The sequence below is a fragment of the Sciurus vulgaris genome (assembly GCF_902686455.1).
Source record: "Sciurus vulgaris genome assembly, chromosome: 8".
Lineage (NCBI taxonomy): Eukaryota > Metazoa > Chordata > Mammalia > Rodentia > Sciuridae > Sciurus > Sciurus vulgaris.
In genome coordinates, this window is record NC_136468.1 from 67,352,664 (window position 1) to 67,379,769 (window position 27,106).

At 33.9% G+C, this 27,106-nt stretch overlaps 1 protein-coding gene and 1 long non-coding RNA gene across 5 annotated transcripts in view; one reads left to right on the forward strand and one right to left on the reverse strand.

The window, feature by feature from the left end:
* Positions 1-27,106, forward strand: part of KMT2E (lysine methyltransferase 2E (inactive)) — an 89,705-nt gene that overhangs the window by 39,068 nt on the left and 23,531 nt on the right. For 3 of the 4 annotated variants that reach the window (XM_079149961.1, XM_079149960.1, XM_079149962.1), the window contains 9 exons: positions 9,944-10,058; positions 11,073-11,302; positions 14,578-14,658; positions 17,830-17,888; positions 18,960-19,132; positions 22,922-22,960; positions 24,454-24,681; positions 24,800-24,930; positions 26,428-26,545. In XM_079149961.1, coding sequence (XP_079006087.1) covers positions 9,944-10,058; positions 11,073-11,302; positions 14,578-14,658; positions 17,830-17,888; positions 18,960-19,132; positions 22,922-22,960; positions 24,454-24,681; positions 24,800-24,930; positions 26,428-26,545 — 1,174 coding nt within the window. Of the gene's footprint in view, positions 1-9,943; positions 10,059-11,072; positions 11,303-11,762; positions 11,852-14,577; positions 14,659-17,829; positions 17,889-18,959; positions 19,133-22,921; positions 22,961-24,453; positions 24,682-24,799; positions 24,931-26,427; positions 26,546-27,106 lie in introns of those variants that run through there. The other variant, XM_079149963.1, reaches the window with a different exon arrangement.
* Positions 1,058-5,124, reverse strand: LOC306667434. The gene is made up of 2 exons (XR_013765548.1): positions 3,106-5,124; positions 1,058-3,032 (listed from the first exon to the last, which is right to left on the reverse strand). It is a non-coding gene; the product is annotated as an uncharacterized lncRNA (long non-coding RNA).

Here is a 27,106-nt window from a genome sequence, read left to right on the forward strand (position 1 = left end):
TAGTTGTATTTTAAAAGTTGACGCATTAAGTGTTCTAAGTGATTTACTAGAGAGACTCAAAAAACTCAGCATGAATTTTACTCTTTACAACAAAAGACTACAAGTCATCAAAGGAAGAAAGGCATATGGGATGAAATCCCTAAAAGCAGACATTTCCCCATTGAGTTACATGGAATATACTTAATTTCTTCAGCAATGAATTATGACAACACACATGAAATGTTGTCCACTTGAGACTGACGTGTAGGCTCCCTCGACCTCGTATATACCAAAATTCCACACTCCCAGAAGGAAAGCATGTACTCAACATAAGTCATATTTTTGTACAAACACTTTAGACATAGTAACACACCCTTGTCATTTAAGGAAAGTTTGGGTTTTGTCTCCCCTACTGCCCCCCCCACCCCAGTGTAAGGAACTGTTTACCAGACAATTTCCTAAATGCCTACAAAGGGCCAGCCTTGGAAACAGGCCTTTCTATCCTGTGATTACTCTTTTCTGCATTGTCGATACTCACAATATTAAGTTGAACTGTATGAATTATCACCCTTCCCTTTTTGGTGATAGTGTGGATTGAACCCAAGGATGCTCTGCCACTGAGCTACACCCCCAGCCCTTTTTTATTTTATTTTGAGACAGGGTCTCGATAAGTTGCTGAGGCTGGCCTTGAACTTGCGATCCTCCTGCTTCAGCCTTCTGAGTCACTGGGATTACAGACATGTGCCACACCGCCCAGCCATGAATGCCATTTTTGTAAATCAAAATTGGTCTAATATCCATAGTAATTTCATACTGTTCAACTTAATAGTAAGGGAAGAAAGAATTAAAATTTGTTGAACATCACTGTGCCAGGTAAGTGTTTTACCTTGTTGTTGCATTTTATTTTGTAGCATGATTCAAATATTATTTCATTGCACAGATGTGAAAATAAAATGGTAAAAAAGGTTAAATAATTCCTCTGAAGTCACAGATTATAAAGTATTAGAACAATGTAATATCCCTTGTTTATTTTATTTTTAAAATGTTTTTTAGTTGTCAGTAGGCCTTTATTTTGTTATATATGCGGTGCTGAGAATCAAACCCAGTGCCTCACACATGCTAGGCAAGTGCTCCACCACTGAGCCACAACACCAGCCCCCCCATGTCTCTTTTAGATCCATATTATGCATTTTCTCACTGTACCAATACTAAATGTCAGTTGTGGGTTAAATTTACTGCATGTACTTATTAAATTACTTCTGCAGAAACAAAATATCAGAGTAATTGATGTGGAAGTGAGGGACTCAGAGCACTTTGAGCACTTTTGCCCCTTTTCTCCCATAGATACTTCTAAGAGCTTGATAATCATTTGTTCTCTCATGAAGAGGAAAATGAAATGTAAATATTGTTTCAGAAGCAATAGTAGGTATTTGTGTAAAATTCTTTTTTAATGCCAAGAAGTTCCATGATATTTTATTTAGCCAAATATAGTATTAAGTATTGTTTTTAAAAAACTCCTTATTGTGATATTTAAACTTGATTCATTAGCAGGGTAGAGTTTTTAAAATTTAGCCTATGTCAGCATATAACTTCCTCCACCTTCTGCTTATTAGTAATAGGAATTGAACTCAGAGGCACTTTACCACTGAGCTACCTCTCTCAGCCCCTTTTTATTTTTTATATTGAAACAGGGTCTTGCTAAATCACCCAAGCTGGTTTCAAATTTGCTATCTTCTTGCATTATCCCAGGTTACTGGGATTACAGGTGTGTACCACAGTACCCAACTCAACATGACATTTAATACTGAATTTTATATCTGAGTTCCTTCCTTTCTGTATTCCCTTTTTTTTTTTTGTACTGGGGATTGAATCCAGGGGTGCTTTACCATATGCCCAGTCCTTTCAGAATTTTTTTTTTTTTTTTTTTTTTTTTAAAGACCAGGTCTCACTAAGTTGCTTTAGAGCCTTGCTAAATTGCAGAGGCTGGCCTTGAACTTGTGATCTTCCCACCTCAGCCTCCTAAGTTGCTGAAATTATAGGTGTATACCATTGTGGCCAGCTCCCCCATGCATTCTTATTTTTAAACTTAATTTGGTACCTGATTTTTTTTTTTTTTAAGTACAAGTTTGTTCTAGGAATTTCTTTTTTACTTCCCAAATTATTTTTTAAAATTAAGTTTAGTGTAGGAATCAGCAGAAGTTTTTAGTAAAGGACCAGAAAGTAAAATTTAAGACTTGCAATGATAGGGTTTCTGCTCAGATCTGCTGTTGTAGCTGGAGAGTAGACAATGAATGTGAATGAATGAATGTGGCTGTGTGCTAGTAAGACTTCATTTACAAAATGAAGAGCAGCAGACTCAATTGGGTTCAGGAGTCTTGGTTTGTCTTTTTTTTTTTTTTTTTTTTTAAGTATTTTTAGTTGTAGATGGACATAATATTTATTTGTTTATTTTTATGTGGTGCTGAGGATTGAACCCAGTGCATTACACATGCTAGGCAAGCACCCTCCTTCTGAGCTATAACCTGGCCTCTTACCTACTTCTTGTTCAGAGAAAGTGAATCCTGCTAAGTTTTCTTTTTTTAAAAAGAATTTTTTTGTTTTAGTTGTTGATGGACCTTTATTTTATTCATTTATTTATATGTGGTGCTGAGATTTGAACCCTGTGCCTTACACATGTGAGGCAAGCGCTCTACACTGAACCACAATCCCAGCCCCTGATAAGGTTTCTAATAAGTAATACCATTTTTCTCTGATTCCACTGGCTTAATGTAAGTATAAGTTTAGTGTCCCTTATCCAAAATGCTTGAGACCAGAAATGTTTCAGATTTCAGGCTTTTTGGGCAGTACAATTTGCACAGGCTATTCTAATTGAGCATCCCTAGTCTGACAACCTCAAATGAAAAATCAAACTTTCAGAGCACTTGACATGGCAGTCAAAATGACAGTTTGTAAATGTTTCAGTGACAATTTCAGTCCTTCCCCCTTTTAAAAACTTATTTGTTATTACCTTGTTTTAAATACCATCTTTATGCTGGTATTTTATTTCCTTCCCCCTTTTAAAAACTTATTTGTTATTACCTTGTTTTAAATACCATCTTTATGCTGGTATTTTATTTCCTGTCATACTCTTTTCAAGTTTCAGATTGACAGTTTCATTTGGAATTCCTGATGATCTGCCTCCATGTCTGCTTTTTGTTGTTATTTAGGCTTATCTCGTTTTCTCAATGGCTCCTTATCCTACCTAGTTGCTTAAGTTAAAACTCTCAGGTGTCACTTCCTTATTTTCCACTTCTAATTCCCTGGTCAGTCCTGTGTCCCCCTCCAAAATACATTCTGAATCACTACACTTCTCTCAGTTTCTCCTGTTGTTGTGTCGAAGTATGAACCTTTGTCTTTCTCCCCCTCTCCCCCTACTATGTTGCCCAGGTTGCCCCTAAATTCTTTGACTCAATCCTCCTGCCTCCTGAGTAGCTGAGACTACAGACATAAGCCACTGAGTCCAGTTTTTTGTCATTCATCTCTTGACTGGACACTGGGGTACAGTAGGCTTCTTGTGTTTCTGTAATTAATTCTCGATGTTAAAGTTTATATGATTCTTCTGAAGTATAAATCAGATCATATACTTCTTCCATTTAAAAATCTTGCAGTGGCTTTGTTTCTCTTGAAATTGTAGCTGCTTATGGTTCATAAATTCCTACTTACCATTTTCTTCTCAGTTTTTCTCTTGGGTTAGCAGCACTCCCATGTGGATTTTGTTTTTCTTCCTTTTTTTTTTTTTTTTTTTTTTTTTGGATCTTGTTCTTTGGATCATTATAAATTTGCTCCTACCTCAGGTTCTTTGTACTTGCTATTCCCTTTGCTTGGATCATTCTTTTTTGTTCTTTTCACAGTCTTATTGAAAACTCCAGTATCACCTCCCTGTGAGGCCTTTCCTCGTCATTGTTATATGAAGCAGTACCTGAAATACTTCTCTGAAATAATCATATTTCATAGCTTCTTTTATCTGTTTACTAAAATAAAAGCTTTATGACTGTCAGCATATAGTAATTGAGCTATAATCATATTGCTTGAAGGTCTTATGGTTAACCCTGAAGTTCATTAGTTTTTGTTGTTTTTGTTTTTTTCAGTACTAAGGATTGAATCCGGGGTCTTGCTCATGCGAGGCAAATGTTCACCATTGAGATACATCCCTAGGAAGAATGAATGTTGAATATTCATGTCTTATCTAATTCTGTTTTACTTGCTAAGAAGAGAAAGAACTTGCTGGGTGTGGTGGCAAGTTCAAAGCCAGCCTCAGCAATTTAGCGAGGCCCTAAGACCCTATCTCAAAATAAAAAGGGCTGGAGATGTGGCTCAGTGGTTAAGCATCCCTGGATTCAATCCCCAGCACCAAAAAAAAAAAAAAAAGGTAAGAGAAAGAACTAAAGCTAGAAATATTTTATAACCTGGTGGCTTGCTAAAATTAGCAATTCTCAGTACCTATTTTGGGAAGCTGAAAAATATTTGATGGAGTTAGGAAACCAGCAGAATTAAATAGACTAAAGGGAGGTTGAAATTTATTGCATACTTATCTGAGTTACTGTATACTGACCATGATAGGATACATTAGGGCAGAATGTAGGAGGGAGGATATTAAATTCTCCTGTATAAAAAATTTTAACACTAGGTATGGTGCCACACACCTATAATTACTTGGGATTATTTGGGAGACTGAGACAGGAGGAGCAGGAATTCAAGGCAAGCCTAGGCAATTTAGCGAGGCTCTGTTTCAAAATAAAATTTGGAAGAAACAAGTTTTATTAACCCACTTTTTTTTAAGTGATGGTACTTTTACTAGGAAATTTTAAATCACATATTTAAGTGAAGTATTAAATGTGTACTTTTCCAGATATAGTTAAATATATGGAAAATATTTATGTAGTTAAATTTATATAAGAGTCTTTGACCTTTTGACTATTTTTAGCTTCTTTAGCCCACTTCCAGTCATCTGTTCTGAATTTTAGCTTTTAGGTTTGTGTTTCCTAAACTTCAGTGAACATAAAATTTAAAGTGCTTATTAAAATGGAGATTTCTTGAGCCTGATCTTTAAAATTTTGATTCATTAAGTTGAACTATAAAAAAGTTTTAACTTGTACTCTAGGTAGATGTACTCTAGCTTAGATGTGTCTTACTTCTGTCTCATTGCATATGTGCCTCCTTTCTGGAATACTTTCTTCATTATTTTTATTTCTCTGTTTATTGAGTTTCATCATTCTTTAAAACTTTTAATTTTTTTTTTTCCTCTGGCAGTGCTAGGGATCAAACCCAGGGCCTTGTACATGCTAGGCTGCTTGCTTACCAGTGAGCTACATCATTAATCATTAATATGTGACTACTGTCATGAAGGCCCCTGTGTATACATTTGATGGTACCACGGAAATCATTGGTATACTTGTTTGCCTTATATATAAATCAATTTCTTGAGAAAAATGTATTATTAAAATAAAAAAAATGTATTATTAAAAATTCCTTGAAGGCAGAGAATGTCTTTATCTTTGTATCTGTCACAATCCATTGTAAACATTAGGCCTTCAATGTTTGTTTAATCCACGCTAAAAAACTGGGTTTTATGAATTTAGTCTCCTAGGGGCTTGGTGAACTCATTGAGGTTTAAAAAATGTGTTATTTTAATTTCAAGTTTGGAAAATATGTAATTATTCTGAATGACAATAACTTTATAGCTAATACTGCTGTGAGATTTCAGTACTCGTGCTTTAATTTGTTTTCTGTGTGGATAATACACAGATCATCTAATGACATAGTAATGTTATTCTCAATTCAAATGTCCAACCAACCCCCACCCCCTTTTTTCCCTGCTGTGCTGGTGGTCAAACCCAGGGCCTCATGCATGCCAGCAAATGCTCTGCCACTGAACCAAATCCCCAGCTCCAGTTTGTATGTTACCTAATTTTGAGAAACTGCTCTGAAGTCTAACTGACCTCACCATACTCTTTGAAGAGTCTACCTGCCATGTTTTCCTATCTCTTTGCATATGTATGGATATTGCCTTTCTCCGTTACTACAGTCTTTATGGAACTTTTTTCAATAGAACATATATCTGGTCAAAGTCCTGTGTATCTTTCAGAAATGTTCTCACCTCAGTGAAACTTCATGATGATCTTTATTTTTATTGCATCTTAGAGACGTTCAAATCTGTAATATCCTCATATTATGTAGGAATAGTTCTTTTAGTCCAGAAACAATTTACCAAAGTCTAGCAACTATATTGTAAATTAGTGAATCAGGTTTTTTGAGGAACAGAAGTAGAAAGTTGAAAGGATCAAAAACTCATATCGAAGAGGAAGGAGTTTTGTTAAATATTTACCTGTATCTATCCTGTGGCATTTTACCCTATTTTTGCTTTGTATGATCATTTTTATGTACCCTTTTATTTTTGCTGCCCCTGCTTCTACCCCTAAGGTCAGAAACACTATGAGAATGTCTTACATGTCTTTTTTATAATACCTGTGGTGCATCCCTGCAACCCCAACTACTGGGGAGGCTGAGGCAGGAAGATCATGAGTTCAAAGCCAATCTCAGCAATTTAGTGAGATACTCTCTCAAAATTAAAACAAATGAACAAACAAAAAATGGACTGAGGATGTGGCTTCAGAGATGAAGTGCCCCTAGGTTCAGTCCCTGGTATACACACATACCCTGCCCCTGAAAAAAATCTGTGTCTGAAAAGTTACTTTATATACATGGCATCATTGCTAAAACTCCACTTACTTCTATGTAATTTTTTTTGCCTTTTTGTGGTGGTAGGAGTTGAACCAAGAAACTCCACACATACTAGGCAAGCTCTCCATCACTGAGCTACATCCCCAGCCCCCCCCCCCTTTTTTTTGGTACCAGGGATTAAACCCCATGGCGCTTAACCATTGAGCCACATCCCCAGCCCTAATTATGTATGTATGTATGTTTGAGACAAGGTCTCACTAAATTGCTGAGGGTGTTTTTGAACCCTGCCTCAGCCTCCTGAGTTGGTGGGATTATAGGCATGTGCCACCGTGTACGGCTTCCCAGCCCTTTTTATTTTATTTTGAGATAATGTCTCAATAAATTGCCAGGCTGTGATTCTCTTGCCTAAACCTTCTGTGTAGCTGGGATTACAGGCAAGCACCTCCATGCCCAACTAAAGGACTCAATATTGTGAAGTGATTAAGGGCAGTTTGGCAATGTGTATCAGTTTTATGTGCATTTACCCTTTTTTGTTCAGCATTTGTTCCTCTAGGGATTCATATTGTGTAAATACTACATTACAGAAGAGATATATGAAGGAGGTATACAATTGCAATACTTTTTTTTTTTGGTGGTGCTGGGCATTGAACCGAGGGCCTCGTGCTTGTGAGGCAAGCACTTTACCAACTGAGCTATCTTCCAGTCCCTTCAGTGATACTTTTAATTGTAAGAAATGGAAATAATTTACTGAGAAATTTGTTGTGGGGCTGGGGAGATAGCTCAGTCAGTAGAGTGCTTGCCTTGCAAGCACAAGGCCTTGGGTTCGATCCCCAGCACCGCAAAAAAAAAAAAAAAAAAAAAAAAAAAAGGAAATTTGTTGTTATGGTATATTCATATCATGAAATAAGCAGTTATTACCAAGAATAAGATAGGTAGATACATATTGTCATTTAAAGCAAGTTGTGAATATAATATGTTCATAGTTTTCAAAAAACAAATTACATGGGGTATTTATGGATAGAAATATTTAGAGGAGGATATGTGGCAATATCAACAAGGAAATGTTTGGGGGTCAGTTAGTCTTCTTATGTACTTCTATATTTAAATTTCATAGCAGTAGTTAGGAATAGTGTCCCACACCAGTAATCTTAGCAACTGGGAAGGCTCACACAGGATGCTATCAAGTTCCAGTCCTGTCCAGCCTTAGCAGTTTGAGGCCCTAAGCCATTTAGCTAAGACCCTGTCTCAAAATAAAAATTTAAAGAGCTAGGGATGTAGGTGTGTGATAAAGCATCCCTGGGTTCAATCCCCACTACAAAAATAAGAAATAAAAATTCATAATGATGAGCAAGTATTAATTTCGAAGCTAAATAGCAGATTTAATAGTGTAGATATTAGAGTAATATTAGTCTAAAAACATATTCCAGGGACTGGAGATAATAGCTCAGTTGGTACAGTGTTTGCCTTGAATACCTAGCACCACAAGAAAAAAAAAATGTATTCAGAACATATTGGAGAATTCTTTTTATAATCTCTACCATTTAATGACCTCAGTTTGTGCTTCTTTCTGGCACACTGGGTCTCACAACAGCAGCTACTTAGATCTAAACTGAAACTTTGTAAAGCAGAAACAGTATATTAAAGGGTGGACTGTACAAATTCGTTTTTATGCTGTTGATCTTGTGACCATTAAGTCTGAAGCTATAAATAGTGCAAATAGTACTAAGTTCTAAGGAACAGTCATGAATAAGAAATAGGATAAGGATTGTCTTGAAAAAATGTCAAGTAGTAGACATGGTATTGTAAAACATGGACGCAGAAGCAGTTTGTGTTATATATATGGGGAGAGATTAATTTCAGATATAGGTTAACTACCACATTCATTAGCAGAAATTAGCCAGAGTAGGGCTTAGGAGATTTGGCATGAGTAATGAAGATGGGAAAGTGATGTATGTAAAATACTAGAGCAGGGAGCTTACAAATAAACAACAGTTGATGAGTTGTTTCTCCCAGTTTTATCACTAGTTGATTAGTCACTATCACTTAACTGTTACCAAGACAAAACTACAAATCCATCTACTATAGGCTGCTGCTTGTGTTTTTTCTGATATAAATCCTGGTTCATTGTGAGGTTTCCTGTTTCCTAACTTCCTGACATTTCCAATGCTCTGTTCTGTCTCAGCACACTCAACGTATGCACACAGTCTTGAGCATATTGAAACACCTACTTCACATTCGGGTCAAGGGCTGTATAGATTTAGCACATTCATAGTAATGCTTAAATTATTCCCACCCATGTGCTTAGTTTTTCCCAGTGTTACTCTGTGTGTGTGAGATATTTTTTTCTTTTTTTTTTAGTACCCAGGGTCACTTTACCACTCAGCTATATCCCCAGCCCTTTTTATTTTTTGTTTTGAGACAGTAAGTTGCCCAGGCTGGCCTTAAATTTGAGATCTGTTTGCCTCAGATGCCTGAATAGCTGGGATTATAGGTGTGTACCACTGCACCCAACTGCCAGTAGTATAATAATGATGATGTTTGGTCTCTAGTAATTTTTTTTCTGGGAGGCAGAAGATACTGGGGGGGGGGGGGTTTGAACCCAAGTGTGCTTAATCATGGAGCCACATCCCCAACCCTGCCCCCACCCTTTTTTTCAATTTTTAAAAACTTTATTTCTTTTTTGGTATCAGGGATTTAACCCAGGAGCACTTTACCACTGACCCACATCTCCAGCTCTTTTCATATTTTATTTTTGAGACAGGGTCTTGCTATCTTTCTTATGGCCTCACTAAGTAGCTGAGACTGGCCTCAGCCTCTGAAGTCCACTTGCTGAGAGAGATTACAAATGTGAGCAGCCAGGCCTGGCCAAATTTTTTATTTTGAGATAAGGTCTCACTAAATTGCTTAAGGCTGTACTAAGTTGCTAAGACTGGCTTTGAACTTATAATCCTCCTGAGTAGCTGGAATTAGAGGCAGGTGCCACTGTGCCCAGCTTTAGTAAACTTTAATGATGGGAAAGAAAACCATATTTGAACTTGAAGTAGGAAATTTATTGTACTTAAAAGTTTTGTTATAACACAGAATATATATATATAGGTTGTATCTTATCCACAGGGTATCTACCTACTTTATAGACGTTTTATTTGTATTGCCAGTGTTTTAAGTAGTTATCATTTAAAACTGATTCAAAGAAAGAAAGAAAAAAAACCATGGGATTCTCATTAATGAAACTTTCTTTCCCCAGACCAGAATCCGTAGAAGCTAGCCCTGTGGTAGTTGAGAAATCCAACAGCTATCCCCACCAGTTATATACCAGCAGCTCACATCATTCACACAGTTACATTGGTTTGCCCTATGCGGTAAGTGTCAAACATTTCTCTGGAAGGATATTTCTAAAATTTAGGGATTGAAAGAAGATGGTGTGGTATTATGCTTAAAATGGAATATTTTAAAGGCACATTTGTTTCATATTACCTAAACAATTAGGTGTACAATTATGTTTTATAAGTGGAACGTTCCTAAAGATTTCATTATTATTTTGCAATTTATGTTATTAGAACTTTGTTACATTTTTTTCCCTTGGGTAAGGTTATATTGTGCTATTTGCTGTTAATTCTAAGTTCTGTAGTAATTTACATGTTAATATACATAGTTATCATTTGTTGAACACTTGTTATGTGCTAGGCTTTATGCTAAGCATTTGTACATACAGTGTCTCATGTAATTCTCAAAAAGAACCTCATGATATGTGGTTTGCATCTGTATTTTATATCTGAGAAAGTGAAAGCTTATCTATTTAGTATTATCTAAGTTAATTTATTCAGTATTGCATACCTAATAAGAGCCAGAGATTACATCCAGTTTTAGATCTGGGCACATTTGTGGTATTAGGAAGGTCCAATTATGAGAGACTTTATTACTTGGGCCAAAATACAGATTACCAAATTTTTTAAAAATCTCATTATATAATTTACAGTGATAGTATATCTTCTGCTATTTCTGTTATTCTTAGTTTCTGGATTCCTGAGGGTATTTTATTTTTTTTAACCTTTATTTTCTTGTCATGCATCTGCTTTCATCTTGAAGGTGAAACTGTGTGACCAAAGGACTCTCATGATATCTTCTGACTTAGGCGCCAGGGTGACATTGATGTGAAGATGACCTCCCTATCCTTGCAGATAGCTATATTCACTTACCACTATGTTTTAATATATTACTTCATCAAGTTATTTTTTTTAAAGGTATTCAGGAAGAGTTGAGTCAATTTCACATCTCTCTAGTTACTAAATTAAGGGTTAAATTTTATTTAAATTGCTTAGGGCATATTGGTGTTATTAAATAACATCATGCTATTTTTGTGTTTCATTATCCAGGACCATAATTATGGTGCTCGTCCTCCTCCAACACCTCCAGCTTCCCCTCCTCCATCAGTTCTTATTAGCAAAAATGAAGTAGGCATATTTACCACTCCTAATTTTGATGAAACTTCCAGTGCTACTACAATCAGCACATCTGAGGATGGAAGTTATGGTACTGATGTAACCAGGTGCATATGTGGTTTTACACATGATGATGGATACATGATCTGTTGTGACAAATGCAGGTAAAATATTTCACAACATTATTATTTTTCAAATGCTTCTAACCTTTGTTAATTTGGAAGAGATAACTTAGAGCCATTTTTGAAGGAACTTATGATTGTATTTTTTAAAGTGGGACTTCTACTATTGATGCAGTTTATTTTGTTCTTAGAAGAAACTCATATAAAAAAAAAAAACCTGTCTCCCAGTTTATTAGAAATCTCCATTGTAAATTGAGTAGTAATCAGTTCTGAATTATATTTATATAGGATCATCTCTTTTTTCACTTAGTACACTAGCAATACAAGTACGTATAGGAGTAGGTGAGATAAAAATGAGAGGGGAATTACATCCTTTGTGTTTCCTTTGCAGTTATCTGTGCTGTGTAGTCAACTGTGATTTTCCATTTTGGGGGAATTAAACATTTTGATTGATGTTTATTTGACCTGACTCTCTCACCTCCTTTTGACTTGAACCTTGCAGCACTCTGGAGTCTTCTTGTACCAGAACCACAGTCTCCCCTCCCCCAACCCTGATTCAACCACCAAGAAAGGCCTCCTCCCCTAGAGAAGGTGTGATTGGGACAGAAAGTGGGGTTTTGTTTCACTTTTGGGTTTTTTTGTTTATTTTTTTGCGGGAGGGACTTTGGGAGGATGGAGAGGGAACAGTAGGATTTTAGCCTTTAAAGTTATTCAGTCCATCCCCTGCATAGGGTGGGGAGTAGAGAGAATTTAAGCAGTGTATTGTAGAAGGTAAGAAAGTTTAGTAGCTTTATGGGATTTCCTGAGTCTGTTCCTTATGGCTTTCTTGATTTGAAGTAGTATGGTTTATATCCATATTTGAATGTAATACCCATATAAAAATGCATCCTAGAGCCAAATACAAATTAGTTTGCATTATTTGTACTATTGTTCCCACCTAGTAAGTTAATTGATTAGGAGTTGCATATTATTGATATAAATATGCAGTTAAGGGTAATATTTCAAAAAGCTCATTTACTTTTGCCCCCAAATAGTAAATTAATATGTAGAATATGAAATTGGTATTATACTTATGAAAGGTTGTAATATGAATACTTGGAGTTTATTTTAGTAATAAAAATATGCCACCTGTTCAAATTTAAAAATAAATTCTCATTACATATTGTATACATTATTACCAGGAGCACTGACCTCAGTAAATTTATTCAGGAGGTAAATTTAAAAGCTAAAAAATAACTTCAGTGACATAATCGTTTTTCTTATATTATTGTCAATTCTTATTGTAGCCAATTACAAAAGAGCCTTCTCTTGACTGATCTCATCTAGTGTGATAAATTACATACCATTTGGCCTTGTTTTTATTTTAATGTATAAACTCAGCAGTGTTTTTCTTTTGATCCAGTTACAGTGATCTATGTATGATACACAGTTATGTCTATTAGAGAGTAGTGAAATTGTTCTTAGAATTTTTTTTATATCCATCTACACATTCTTGAAGGACCACTTTACAGTGTTTGGATTATTCAGGGTATTTGCTTCTCAGTGACTGCTCTCTCTTTTTCCTCTCTGTTCTGTCACTCAACCAGTAATGTACCATATGACCTAATCTCTCTCCCTTTCTCTCTCTCTTTTTTTTCTTCGTTGTCTTAGGGATCATACCCAGAATCTTAATGCATTCTAGGCAGCACTCTATCACTGAGCTACATCCCCACCCAAGGACTTAATCTTCTACCTCTATTCTTTTTTTTTTTTAGATACTTTTTAGATGTTGATAGACCTTTATTTTATTCATTTATTTATATATGGTGCTAAGAATCGAACCCAGTGCCTCACACATGCTAGGCAAGTACTCTGCCACTGAGCCACAACGCAGCCCCCCTCTATTCTTCTTTAATGTTGCCTCTTTATATTTTTTCAATATTCCTGCTACCCATTCTCATTGCTTTCAAGCCTGACATCTGTAAGCTCTGTTCATTTATTTATTTTCTAGTTTTTTTCCCTTCTGTTGTCTGAATAACATCATTACTTAACCCTCAAATTTAATGTAATCTGTTTTTCTAACCTTCCTTGTCATTTGCCTGTTTTTGTTTTCCTTTTTCTTTTTTTGGTACAGGGGATTGAACCCATCCCTGCTTTGCCATGGAGCCTCATTCTCAACCCTTTTTATTTTTTGAGACAGGGTTTCATTAAGTTGCTGAGGGTCTTGCTAAATTGCTGAGGCTGACCTTGAACTTGTAATCTTCCTGCCTCAGCCTTCTGAGTTGCTGGGTTTACAAGTGTGTAATACCCTACCTGTATTGCCCTGGTCCCCGCACCCCCCACTTTTTTATATATGTATATTCTATTGCATACTGCCACATTCTACCAGTTCTTGTCCTAACATTCTCAGTTAAGAACAGCACAGTTGTTTATTACTTTTATATTAGAAGTGGCTAATTATTAGGTAAAGAAAAGCTAAGACTATTTTTGGAAACAAACATATACATCATTTCGGATAATTGAAAATTTGGCAATAAAATAGTAATAACAAACTGAGAAATTTGCTGCAAGCTGGTGCATGTATTTCATCAGAAATAATTAGGTTTAATTTCTCTCTCCATGGAATGCCTCTTGGATTCTTTGATTTCCTTTTGTCATTATTCAAGTTCTGTCCTTTTTTAACTTAAATCTGAAATGTAAAAGCCTCCCATTTGGTCTTTTTACTTCTGTTTTCTTAGCTCCTTTGTACTAATACTGTATGTCACTAAAATTGTTAAATGTTGACAGAAGAAATTTATATATATCTCTCTATTGCACGTCCTATATAATCTGACTGTATTTCATTAATTCACTTTTAACTCCTCCCCTGATTTCACAAAATGAATAGTTCTCTTCATATATATTGGTACCATCTGGTCACCTTCTTCTTGTATCTGTTAACTGATAAATACTGCAATGATACCCTTTTTCCTATTTGCCAAAATGAGATTTCTTTTCACAGCCATTATTCTCTAGAATGCGTTCCCCCTTGAACTTCAAAAAGGGTGGACATCTCCACTTTCCAATTTCTAATAATATCCATAACCTTTACCCTTTAGCATTATTTAAAATTTTATTTGCTTTAGAAATTTATTTCATGTATCCTATTTTGCCCTCTTGTTTTTGCATCTCAAAATTTTATCTGAGGATACATTTCTATGAATTCCTCACAGCACCTTTTAGTGTGCTAAACTCAAAGTAGGCACTGCTTAAGTGGTGGATAAATAGAATATAAAATCTTAATTTAAGAATGTTTTAATATTTTATGTTCTACTTTTTTTTTTTTTTTCCTTTTTAAGTGTTTGGCAGCATATTGATTGCATGGGGATTGACAGACAGCATATTCCTGATACATATCTATGTGAACGTTGTCAGCCTAGGTAAGTTGCACATGGTAAGATTACCAGTAATTTTAATGAGCAAAGTAACAAATTTATTTATGAATTCTACATTAAAGAATGTAAATAACTATTTCATTGAGTTTGAGAACATTTTTATTTTTCTGTTTATTATTTTTGTATCTCCACATCCCTAAAATTAGGAAGAATTTTGCCATTGACCATATTATGTATGGTTTACTATATAGGGATTTTGCTTTATTGTATTGGCATCTTTTTTCACTGAAATACAATATGTAAGAGTTACAGCCTGGCGCGGCGGTGCACGCCTCTAATCCCAGTGGCTTGGGAGGCTGAGACAGGAGGATTGCTCAAAGTCAACCTCAGCAACAGTGAGGTGCTAAGCAACTCAGTGAGACCCTGTCTCTAAATAAACTACAAAATAAGGCTGGGATGTAGCTCAGTGGTCGAGTGCTCCTGAGTTCAATCCCCAGTAATCCCCCTTCCCCCACAAAAAAATGTTTCTATACCGCTTCCTTGATTGCATACAGAATTTGATAGGTCTGTTATTCTTCCTGTTTGTAGTATATAGTTTTATTTATTTATTTTAACCCCATTTCTTTCTTGTTTTACTATGGATATTTAAACCTATATAAAACTTAAGTAGTATAATGAACTCATTTCCACCACCTTTTTTCAGTAATTATCAACGATTATGTTTTGTCTGTTATCTTAACTTCAAAGATAAAATACATGTGTTTATATTTAAAATTACAGTTCAAATCTAGGAGTACAACTTTTTATTGAATGTTTTATAATGTTTATCTCCTTTTATCATAGTTCTCAACACAGAAATAATATAATTAGAATATCACATTATCACTAATCATGATCACATGATTAGTTAATTCCTTAATCTACAAAAGACTACAACAGTCTCAAAAGTAACCTCAACACTAGTACCAACAGTCTCAAAAGTAACATCAACACTAGTTTCATTAGTGGGATTATGTAAAGCAGTTTAAAACTTTTCTCCTCTTGGAGTATAGTTCATAAAGATGTAGAGTCTGCTTATTGTGTTAAATCCTTTGAAAGAATTTTAGTGTTTTATTAACAGCACCAACAATATGCACACTTAAGTTTATTTTATTTCTCTGTCAGCTTTTTAGTTATTGGTAAAGTGACATATAGTTGCAAAATAATGTAGAGGTCTTCTGTACCTAGTTTCCCCTATTGGTGATATCTTGTGAAACTGTTAATTCAGTATCATAATTTGGATTTTGACATTGGTATAGTCATGGAGTCAAGGTACAGAGCCTTTCCATCACCGGCAAGGACCCCTTATGCTGCCTTTTATAACCACCTCTACTCCACTCCTCCCATCTGTGACCCTTGCCACCCACTAATCTATAATAACATAATCTTCATTTCTATAATTTTGTAATTTTAAGAATATTCCAAAAATGGAATCATAGAGTATGTTCCCTTTGGGAATTGTCTTTTTCTCTTAGCAAAATTCTCAGCAAGAGCTATTTGATTTGTTACATGTGTCACTATTTCATTCTTTTTTAGTGCTAACTAGTGTCCCATGGGGTGTGTGTGTGTTACAGTTGTTGGTTTGTATATACATCATAGTTTACATGCTTAATTTTATAAGACATTGTCAAACTGTTTTCCATAATGGCTAATTGTGCTTTCCTACTAGAAATGTATGAGTAATCCAGTTAATTTTCAATTTTAAAACTAGTTTTTAAATTTTTTTTACTTTTACAATTGTTTACTTTATGGTAAGATGTGCTTCTGTCATTCTGAAGTCAAATATATAAAACCAGGTGTATTAAGTAAGTCTAACTTCTGTCCTTTTTCCTTCTACCCCAGAAGTAACTATTTTTTAAAATTGATTTTTTCCCCTCCCATTACTTGTTTTCTTACATATAGATATGTACCTATATATTTATATTTCCCTCCTTACATAACTAGAAGCATATTATACAGAGTCCTTACCACATTTTTTTTTTGTCCTCTTTTAAAAATATGTGATGATCACTTCATAGTAGTATATCTTTCTATACTACTTCTGTAGCTTCTGGACAGACATAAAGTACTATGGTTTATTCAACCAGCCTCTTCTGGGTGGACATTTGTTTCCAAGCTTTTGTAATTGCAAACCAAAGTGAGATCTTACACTAAAAGGGTAAATGTATATAAAATTTTGCCAGCTATTACCAAATTCCCCTTTAGTAGGAGTTGTGCAGTTTTGAATTCCCATCACTAATGCATAAGCATGCCTATTTTCACAAGTATTTGACACAGTTGGATTTTTGACAGTTGAAAAATGGTAATCTCAATATAGCTGTATTTCTCTCATTGTAAGACTTTTTTATATTCTTGTTTGTTTTATTTTATGATAGTTATTAGCCCTTTGCCAGATAGTTTTTTATGGACTAAATGTCTGTTGATGATTTCAGTAAGGGTAGGTTAAAAACTGATCATTAAGAGGGCATTCATTTGAGAGACATCTGCTTATCATTCTGTGATAAGTGGGATTGTTATGTGTGATACTAAGATAGTAATTATGTGTCCTTGTCATTAAGGCAAGTCTGTTACCGAGTTGTAGACATTTTAGTCCAGAGCCCTTATTCTCTCATTTAAGAATAATCTAGTATTATTTGATCTCTAGAGTAATAACATGTATACAATGAAAAAGTTGGAGAAAAAATATAACCTTAATTCCCACCGATAATATAGTTAATGGGTGAAGGCTGGGGAAAGTTAATGACATGTTTTGTTAAATGTTTAGTGTTTGTTATTTTAAGAGTGTAAATAACTTAAGGCATGTGGTTATGTGTAGTAGATACTAATTCAGTATCATACATTTAAGAAATTTAATTTGTAATTTAAACTACATTGTTAACAGAGTTGTTTCAGAGATTTTTTTGCTCTGAATATTGAATTGGAAATAAAATGTGCTTGTTTCCTAGGTAAAATAGTATTTTCTAAACAGAATGAAATAGTCACTTAATTGGTCTCTCCTGCTTTAATACTAGATCATATCTAAACTGAAAGGCAAGGGAATTTGCATATATTTTGTACTGTTGATCTTTTACTAAATACATTAAAGGAATTATAGAATTCTTCATATTTAAAACAAGTCTGCTTCATATATAGGTTTATGAAAATGTGATCAATAACCATGTTAAAATTTTGATGTAGGAGTTTGGATAAAGAGAGGGCGGTGCTGCTACAACGCCGGAAAAGGGAAAATATGTCAGGTGCGTAAAAAATTTGTTTAGTGTTTAGTAGTTATATCTAACTAAAACTATAGAAGTTTTAGTTAGATATAAATATCTTATTGATGAATTTTCATTGTGTATATTGTTTACAACCTCAGGAATAGATTTTAAGTATTCTTTTTTATGGATTATAGATTATATATATATTGATTTAAGGAAACAACATGTTTGTTCTTCAGAAAGATGGTGATCCATTAGTTTATCATATGAAATAGAATCTCCTTCTTTTCAGGGGTTGGTACTGGGGATCGAATTCAGGGGCACTTGACCACTGAGCCACATCCCCAGCCCTGTTTTGTATTTTATTTAGAGATAGGGTCTCACTGAGTTGCTTATTAGCGCCTCACTTTTGCTGAAGCTGGTTTTGAACTCATGATCCTCCTGTCTCAGCCTCACGATCCACTAAGATGACAGGCGTGTATCCTCATGCCCGGCAAATCTCTTTCATTTTTAGACAGAATTTTCTAAATTCTATATAAGATTTGCCACAACTTTCATTTTGGTTTTCAAAATACGTTTGGCTTAAAACCAATACAACTGGTTTTGAATAATCACAGTTTCTTCAGCACTTCCTTCCTTGATGGACAATTTTGGTTCTTTTTCAGTATTTTTGTTATTACAAATAGTATTCTTAGTGAAACCCTCTTGCATAAATCTTTTTGTACTTTTGCTACTTTTTCTTTGGCTAGATCCCTAGAAATAGGAGGTGTGGGTCAAAGGATAAGTACGTATTTAGTTTTTCTAGGTGTGGCTAAATTCCTCTCCATAGTGAATTTTGAATTTCTGCTGCTAATGTACAATAATGCCTGTTCCCTTCCACATTTACACAACCAGAGTTTTGTTGTCAGACTTTTGGATCCTTTGTTCAATGCGTGAGGAATGACATTTTGTACTTTGCATTTAAATGTATCATCTTCTGAGGGAAGTGAGTAAAGAAATAAAAAGGCATGTTTATTCTTCAGAAAGAGATAATATTGTGTCATGTGGAATGCTGTTTTACTCTTTGAAATAGAAGTATTAATGTACAATAATTTTATTTTGCATTTGAAGATGGTGATACCAGTGCAACTGAGAGTGGTGATGAAGTTCCAGTGGAATTATACACTGCATTTCAGCATACTCCAACTTCAATTACTTTAACTGCTTCAAGAGTTTCCAAGGTCAATGATAAAAGAAGGAAAAAAAGTGGGGAGAAAGAACAAAACATTTCAAAATGTAAAAAAGTACGTTTGCTTCTTTTTAAGTGAGTAGATAAAATAGTAGATAGGGGAATGAGTTTTATAGGAAAGTGAGACTAATGAATTATAGCTAAATAGATCTAGCAAAAGTTTTTTTTTAAAAGTTTAAACATTCAATATATTTAATGTGTTTTAAAGATTGAAGTAGAAGAGAAATTTTGCAGACTGTTGAAATTGTCACTCTAATGAGAGTAGTGATAAAGTACTAAGCCTAAAATACAAAAGACTACTATTTTGGAAAAATAATAATTGTCTTAAATTTGTAATAACTTGTAACTGGTAAGGAAGTGTGTTAATTGTTGTTTATAGCTGTTCTTCTCTATTTGATCATTTTAATAAGACTTTGTTTGAATTTCTTACAAAATATTTTTTTCACTTTAATTTTATTTGATACATTGTGCTTAGGATCTGATGGCAAAGGAATATCTGTTAGCTAAGTTTTCATTAAATTTGTTAATGAAATTTTGTCAGTGACCACATATGTGATGATGATCTCAAAAGATACAAAGGGAAAACGTTCTATCTAGCATTTTTACTGTATTTTTTTGTTTAAATAAAAATACTTCATTATGTTACAGTTGCCTACAGTAACGTGCACATATGCAGCCTGTGATCAATAAATAGGCTTTGCCTTGTAGGTTTGTACAAGTATACTATGTGATGTTTGCAGTAAGGATGAATTAGCTCAATGATGCATTTCTCAGAATGTATCCCTGTCATTTAGCAATGTGTGACTGTAATTACTAGTAAATGTTTTTAGTAAAGGTTTTTGTTATATACTGTAAAAAATATTTTTCCTAATGACTATCTTGTCGTTACAGAGTGAAATTCTACTTAGATATGAAATGAAGGCTTCAAAATAAAGCTTTTTCTTTCCTTAAGTAATTTCTTATGATATACTTATTTAATAGGCAGGATGTACTTTTAAATACGTTTTTCATTCTCAGATTTTACCTTCCTATTTAAAATCAGCTTGACTATCTAGCAGTCTTCAAGTACATGTCCTCCTCATTTTCTGTTACTCTTCTACTTATATTTTATCCAGTCTGTACAATTCATTGGCCACATTCTTCCCACACTTGCTGGACATATTTCACCATTTGGAATATTCTCTTCATCTTGATCTTTTAATCTTCTACTGTAGTAAGGCCCATCTCAAGTACTATTACTTCCATGAAATTTGCTTTTCTACTATTAAATATAATCTTTCTTTGCATTCTGCCATGGCACCGAACCTAGAACATAACCACATTTTTCCTTATTTCATTATTACATTCCTCATTACTCAGATTGTAATTTATACAAAGAGATTGTTACGTGCTTTTTAGTTTAGAATGCATGTATACATGTTAACACACCTTTTTTCTATCGAATTTTATGATTTCTTTTTTTGTCTATTTTATAAAAGTTAACTTGGAAGCTTCTTATGTTTCTGTTTTTTATCTTTGGTTTAATACATCATAGATTCCATATTTTCTCTGACTGGAATGCCTTGGTATTTGAAATAACTAAACTCTGGGTCTGAATTGTGTGTCATTTATTTTAAAATAATGCTATATTTAAAAGGAAAGAGATTTTTCTCTGGCATTAAGTTAGTAACACTTAACAGGAATTGGGGGAAGAAACAGAATCCAGGAATTGGGCATTAAAGATAACTAGTTTATTCTTCTGTTAACATTTAATCATTATTTGGGGGTAATATGGTAACATAAAATATATAGCAAAGAATATGGTTTTGCGTTTTATTCAGCATACTCTGAAGGCCAGTTGTTCAAGTTATGAATGGATTTAGCAAAATATATTCTGGACAGGTTTATTTTATATTCATAAATCCTAATAAGGTAGTCTCGATATTTTAGCATTCAGTATTTTTACTTCTCTTACAGATTGAGCATTCCTAATCTAGAAATTTAAAATGCTCCAAAATATGAAATGGTACTTAAAAAATTGCAGATTTTAGGTTTTCAGATTACAGTATATGCAAATGTTCTTTGAAAATTCAGTCTGAAAAACTTCTTGTCTCAAGCACTTTGGGTAAGGGATACTCAACCTATACCGTTTTTTTTCACTGTTCACTCTACACCAAATTAGTATCTTCCTTAACCTGTTTTTGCTGCCTTTTTTTTTTTTTGTCTCAATACAGTGAATACACAAGCTCTAATATGTTCTAAGTCACCTTCAGTTTTTGATACACAGATTTATTCTCAAAACCTCTGTTTTTCCTTTGAGATGTCTCTTTGGTGTATTTTTCTCTTTTCACTTCTACAAACCTAGTCTAAGCTACCATTACGTCATAGTAGTACAGTAATTATCTTTTTTGTGGGGGAGGGTACCGGGGATTGAACTCGGGGGCACTTGACCACTGAGCCACATCCCCAGCTCTATTTTGTATTTTATTTAGAGACATGGTCTCACTGAGTTTCCTGTCTCATCCTCCTGAGCCACTGGGATTACAGGCGTTGCAGCACTATGCCTTGTCCAGTAATTATCTTGTTTTCATCTCTGATTTATCTTTATCCTCTTATCTCTTCAATCCATTTTGCATTTGGATATCAGATTTCCTATAAACATTGTTTTTGTATCCCTTCTATGCTCAGAAATAAGGATTCTTTGTTAATAATGAAGAATAATATGGTATTTGTCAGAATCATAAAATCTGACTTCTTAAATAAGCCTTCTGTGACCTACTTTGATATTATTTTAGCCAACCCTTTATCACACTACTTTTCAGGAGGTAAAAGTGGTAGTATATTAATTTTTCCTTGAACTTGGCAATTTCTTCCCATTTCTTGCATTCTTTCTTAGTTTTTTTTTTTTTTTTTTTTTTTTTTTTTTAACTCCCAGGAATAGTATTCCTTTCATTTGTTTATCTGTCTAGATATATGCATTCTCCAAAGTCACCTAATTTTTTCCCATGTTTTAATTTTAAGCTAGCTAATATATTGCCTGCATACACATTTGACACTTAAATATGTTTGGATCTGTCTTGCTATCTCTTTTTGTTAGTCTCTCTAGAAAGAGTTTATACTCTGGGATGAAGAATAAAGGAGATAGTAATTAAGTCATAAGTAACTCAGGATCTTGCAATTAGTGGGGTCTCAGTAAATGTTTGTTGAATAAATGCAGTTCTGTTTACCATAGAGCTTATTATTTAAGCCCCATTAAGGGCTCAAATCAATTATTTCTTGCTAGCTAGTTGCCTTAGAGAATTGAAATAACAACATTCCCCTCCCAAACATCTCATCATGTTAACCAAATTATTACAGAATTTCTAATACTTTGTCATTTTTTATCACAAATATTTCTTTAGAGTTGTAATATTTTTTATTAGAAATTACAGGTATGTGCCACTGTGTCTAGCATATTTTTAAGTTTTCAGCTGATCACAAAAACATAAAAGGTGTACATATTAATGATGTACCATGTAATGTTTGATATATGTACATTTACATTGTGTGAAGTTTAAATCAACATTTGTCATGTCTTTGCAGTGAAAACTTCCAAAATTGTGGTTATCATACTGTGTAAGACTTATGGTTATAATATTGAGAATATAGAATATTCGGAGTTTTATCTGAGCATCACATATACATACTTTAGTATTCTAAATAGTCTGCATTATTTTGGTGATAGAATAATATTCTAGTAGATAGATTTATTTACTTCAAATTCTAATTTTATTGGTTATTGTTAATTTTTTTATTGTTTAACTATGATACTTAATTTATATCCAGCTTTTAAAACTAGTAACCCAGAATTCCATGCTTATTTTAGGCCTTTCGTGAAGGATCTAGAAAGTCATCAAGAGTTAAGGTAAATACATTAAATTTAAGGAGCTTAACTAAGTGGCTGCTTGTCCACGTCTTTTTGCTCTCTTCATTGTGCACCTCATTGTGCACCATTTCATCACTTATCTTTGTAAGAAGTGGGACCTCAGAATTCTAATTGCATAATAAATCACTGTTGTTGTTTATTAATACTGTTAATAAAGTAGGGAGGCGACCAGGCAGCGTGGTCCATACCTATAATCCCAGCATCTCTGGAGGCTGGGGCAGGAGAATTGCAAATTGGAGGCCAACTGTGGCAACTTAGCAAGACCCTGTTTCAAAATAATAAGAAAAAGGACTGGGGATGCAGCTTAATGGTAAAGTGCCCTTGGTTTCAATCCTCAGTATCCAAAAAAAGTGGATGTGTATAAATTATTTCTAATAGTAAAACAGGGTAATTACATTTGATCTATCACTGTATTCTATGTCTGTGATAGTACCTTATGTTAGTTTTCTGTACACAAGAATGCAGAATCACATTTGGAAATTGGGATTTTATTTTGCATAGTTGAGATTCTTAAGGGAGCCAAGTCAGTTGTACCATAAAATCATCATAGTCTCACCCTGTAAATACAAACTAGTCACATGTACCTTAAATAATCAGAACATAGTCCTTCTTGCTGATAAACTCTCTTCTTTTGGCTTCTTTCTAAAATGTAGATTTTTGTTGAGCTACAGAGGTAGCTATATAGTGTTATTAAAGCTTTTTGGGTTAGGTAGTAAAGGATAACAAGTTTTTTAAGTACTGAACATTAAAGAGGATGTGGGGAGTATGTTACAGTATATTTTTTGTCCCATAGTATAAAGCATAATTATTCATTACACCACATTCTGGAAAACATCATGAACTAACATTTTTTTCTCAAGAATATTACAATATGGTGTCATCCAGCATAATGCAAGTCCCATGTTTCATAGAATGTTCTTCATATGCTAAAGTTGAAGATTTATACTTTATTCTGTTAACATGGATTTTAGGAATTTTCTCTGACAGAATAAAGAGGTCTGAAAAGTTTTTTGATTAAGTTACTGGTACTATTAATTCTTGGACATTCTTTTCTTCCCAATCTTACTACCTCAAAGAGGTAGGCTTCATGAGGAAGGAGCATCTTTTTTACTTAACTGAAATACTTTAATTTAGTACATAAAAAGGTAACTTAGGAATGCAAAAATTTTCAAATTCTTTGCAAATATTAGAAAATATATTTTAACTCAAAGATTACATTTGAAAATCATTACAACTCCAATAAATAATTTGGTAGTAAATTTTGTAAGTTCAAGATCTATAAGGTTCAAATGTGGTTAGGATAATTTATGATCTTTTTGCTAGGATCAACTTAGCTAAACACTTTCCAGTTTATATTAATTTTTAACACTTTTCAGTTTATATTTTAATGTATACTGCCATTAATTGTGTGTATGTTTGTGTGTGTAAGTACTTCAGTTCAAATAGTAATACTTACTTTGCTGTGATTTTAGGGTTCAGCTCCAGAAATTGATCCTTCATCTGATGGTTCAAACTTTGGATGGGAGACAAAAATCAAAGCATGGATGGATCGATATGAAGAGGCAAATAATAACCAGTATAGTGAGGGTGTTCAGAGGGAGGCACAAAGAATAGCTCTTAGATTAGGCAATGGAAATGATAAAAAAGATGTGAATAAATCAGAATTGAACACCAATTTACTCTTCAAACCTCCTGTAGAGGTAAATATATAATTTGTCAAAAAAAAATTGTAAAACAAAACCCTTTTTATACTGTGTATCTTCAGTTAGACTGAAAACAACCAGTGTAATTCATGTCAACATATACTCTTGATTTTAGAGCCATATACAAAAGAATAAAAAAATTCTGAAATCTGCCAAAGATTTGCCTCCTGATGCACTTATCATTGAATACAGAGGGAAGTTTATGTTGAGAGAACAGTTTGAAGCAAATGGATATTTCTTTAAAAGGTATATTCACTTTTTCCTCATATGTTCTCTTTTTTGTGGATAAATATTATATTTTTGGATATTTAGATGCTGTGATTATATGTACTTTTTTCCTTACATGATCACTTCAGGATTAAAGTATATTGTAGTTGTCTAGTGATGTATTAGTTTTAACGTACAAGTTTTGACGTATTAGTTTTGACGTACAAGTTTTGAACTATGAAAACGTCCACCAAAGAAAAATGACATTTCTCAGCTTCTTACCAGTCTCTACCTTGTTGAAAATCCTAAGATAATTCACTTCAAAGATAAATCAAGGGGCTGGGGTTGTAGCTCAGTAATAAAAGTGCTTGCCTAGCCATGTGAGGTGCTGGTTGGATACTTAGCATCACATAAAATAAATAATAAAAGAGTATTGTGTCCACATCTACAACTAAAAAAAAAAAAAAAAAAAATTTTTTTTTTTTTTTTTTAGTAAGACCATTGGATATTTAGGGTATTAGTCAGGAACTCTGATTACCTGATAGTACCAGGAATCCTTTCCATCGTGTACCTGTGCTAATTCCTTGTAACATAATTACTAGCACCTGAAAATACCATGGTGATCACAGGCAAACCTCTTTCCTTTTCATTAGACAGTATTAGATTTGATTCCTACATTATTGCCATCACCTTAAACTCCAACTTTGGTGGTGTTGGAATGGTTTTGAAGGCCTCTTCTATCCTTTGGGATTCTTGTGGAGAATTAATATGTTTCAGTAGCCATTGTTTCCTTGAAGTCTAGAAGTACATTCCTATCTTAGGGGGATAATGTTGCCAATACATGTTCTACAATTATTAAAAACATTTCTTGTTTGGAAGATGTGTAAGAATCTTTCCCTATTACATAGCAGATTTGATCTGAAATAGGGATATAAGACAAACAGTTTTAAATATACCAAGAAATATGGACTTTAAAAGCAAGGAATTAGAGGGTGAGGATGTGGCTCAGAAGTAGTGCCTGCCTGGCATGTTCAAGGCCCTGGGTACAATCACTAGTACCACCCCCAATACAAATATGGAATTAGAATCTTTCTGTAAAGGCAATGCTCACTCTATGTTTGTAAATACTTCTATCTTAAATTAATTGCCTTTGACTTGGGTAAGCTTATATGAGCAGGGAAGAGGGGTTCTGTAGTCAAGACTACTTAAAATCCTCACTAAACTGTGTGCATTGGCACATACCTGTAATCCCAGTAATTTGCAGGAGAATCACAAGGTCTCAGCCAGCCTCAGCAGTTTATTCAGGCCCTAAGGAATTTAGCAAGACCCTGCCTCAAAAAGGGTTGGGGAAGTATCTCATTATAGAGCATCCCTGGATTCTATCCTTACTACCAGAATAAAAAATAATAATGTAATGTCCTATTTGTAAATTTCTTAAGGTGTTTTTTTTTTTTTTTGAACCCATTTGTCTCTGAAGAGAAGCATCCGATCATTTTACTAAAATGTTAATTCCTTACAATGTTTCTTTCTTTGTAGACCATACCCTTTTGTTTTATTCTACTCTAAATTTCATGGGCTAGAAATGTGTGTTGACGCAAGGACTTTTGGGAATGAGGCTCGATTCATCAGGCGTTCTTGTACACCCAATGCTGAAGTAAGCTTACTGAAGTATTTTGGGAAGTTGTGTATGTATGGAATTTTAGCATTAAGTACAAAAGTCTAATAGTTTAAAACATTTCAACTATTGATTAGTTTATTTTGCCCAGCATCTTCCTGTTGTGAAAATTTAGGTGATACAAATTATACACTGAAGAAATTGTAATGTTTCTTGCAAGAGGAAACATTGGACTTTTCTTTTTTAAATTCTGGAAGGTCTATTTATGGGCCAAATATGTGCTATGATTTTATCAAGTTAGATGATAAAGCTATTAGATTGTATGCTATTATAAAATTTTTAATGTTTTGTTTTAGGGTGGAGTATAAAGTATATTTTTATATGCTAAAATACACATTATTAATTTTATAATTATATAATGTTGCAGCTAAAAGTGTAGGTTTTGAAGCCAGTCTCCTCTTTCACTCACTACTTTTTGCAGCTTGATTCATGCATTTATCTACAAAAAGATATTAAGAACTAAGAGTATCATGTAAAATATTTAGAAGTGTGTGTGTGTCATACAGTGTTAGCCGTATCATTATTGCAGTTCATCAAACC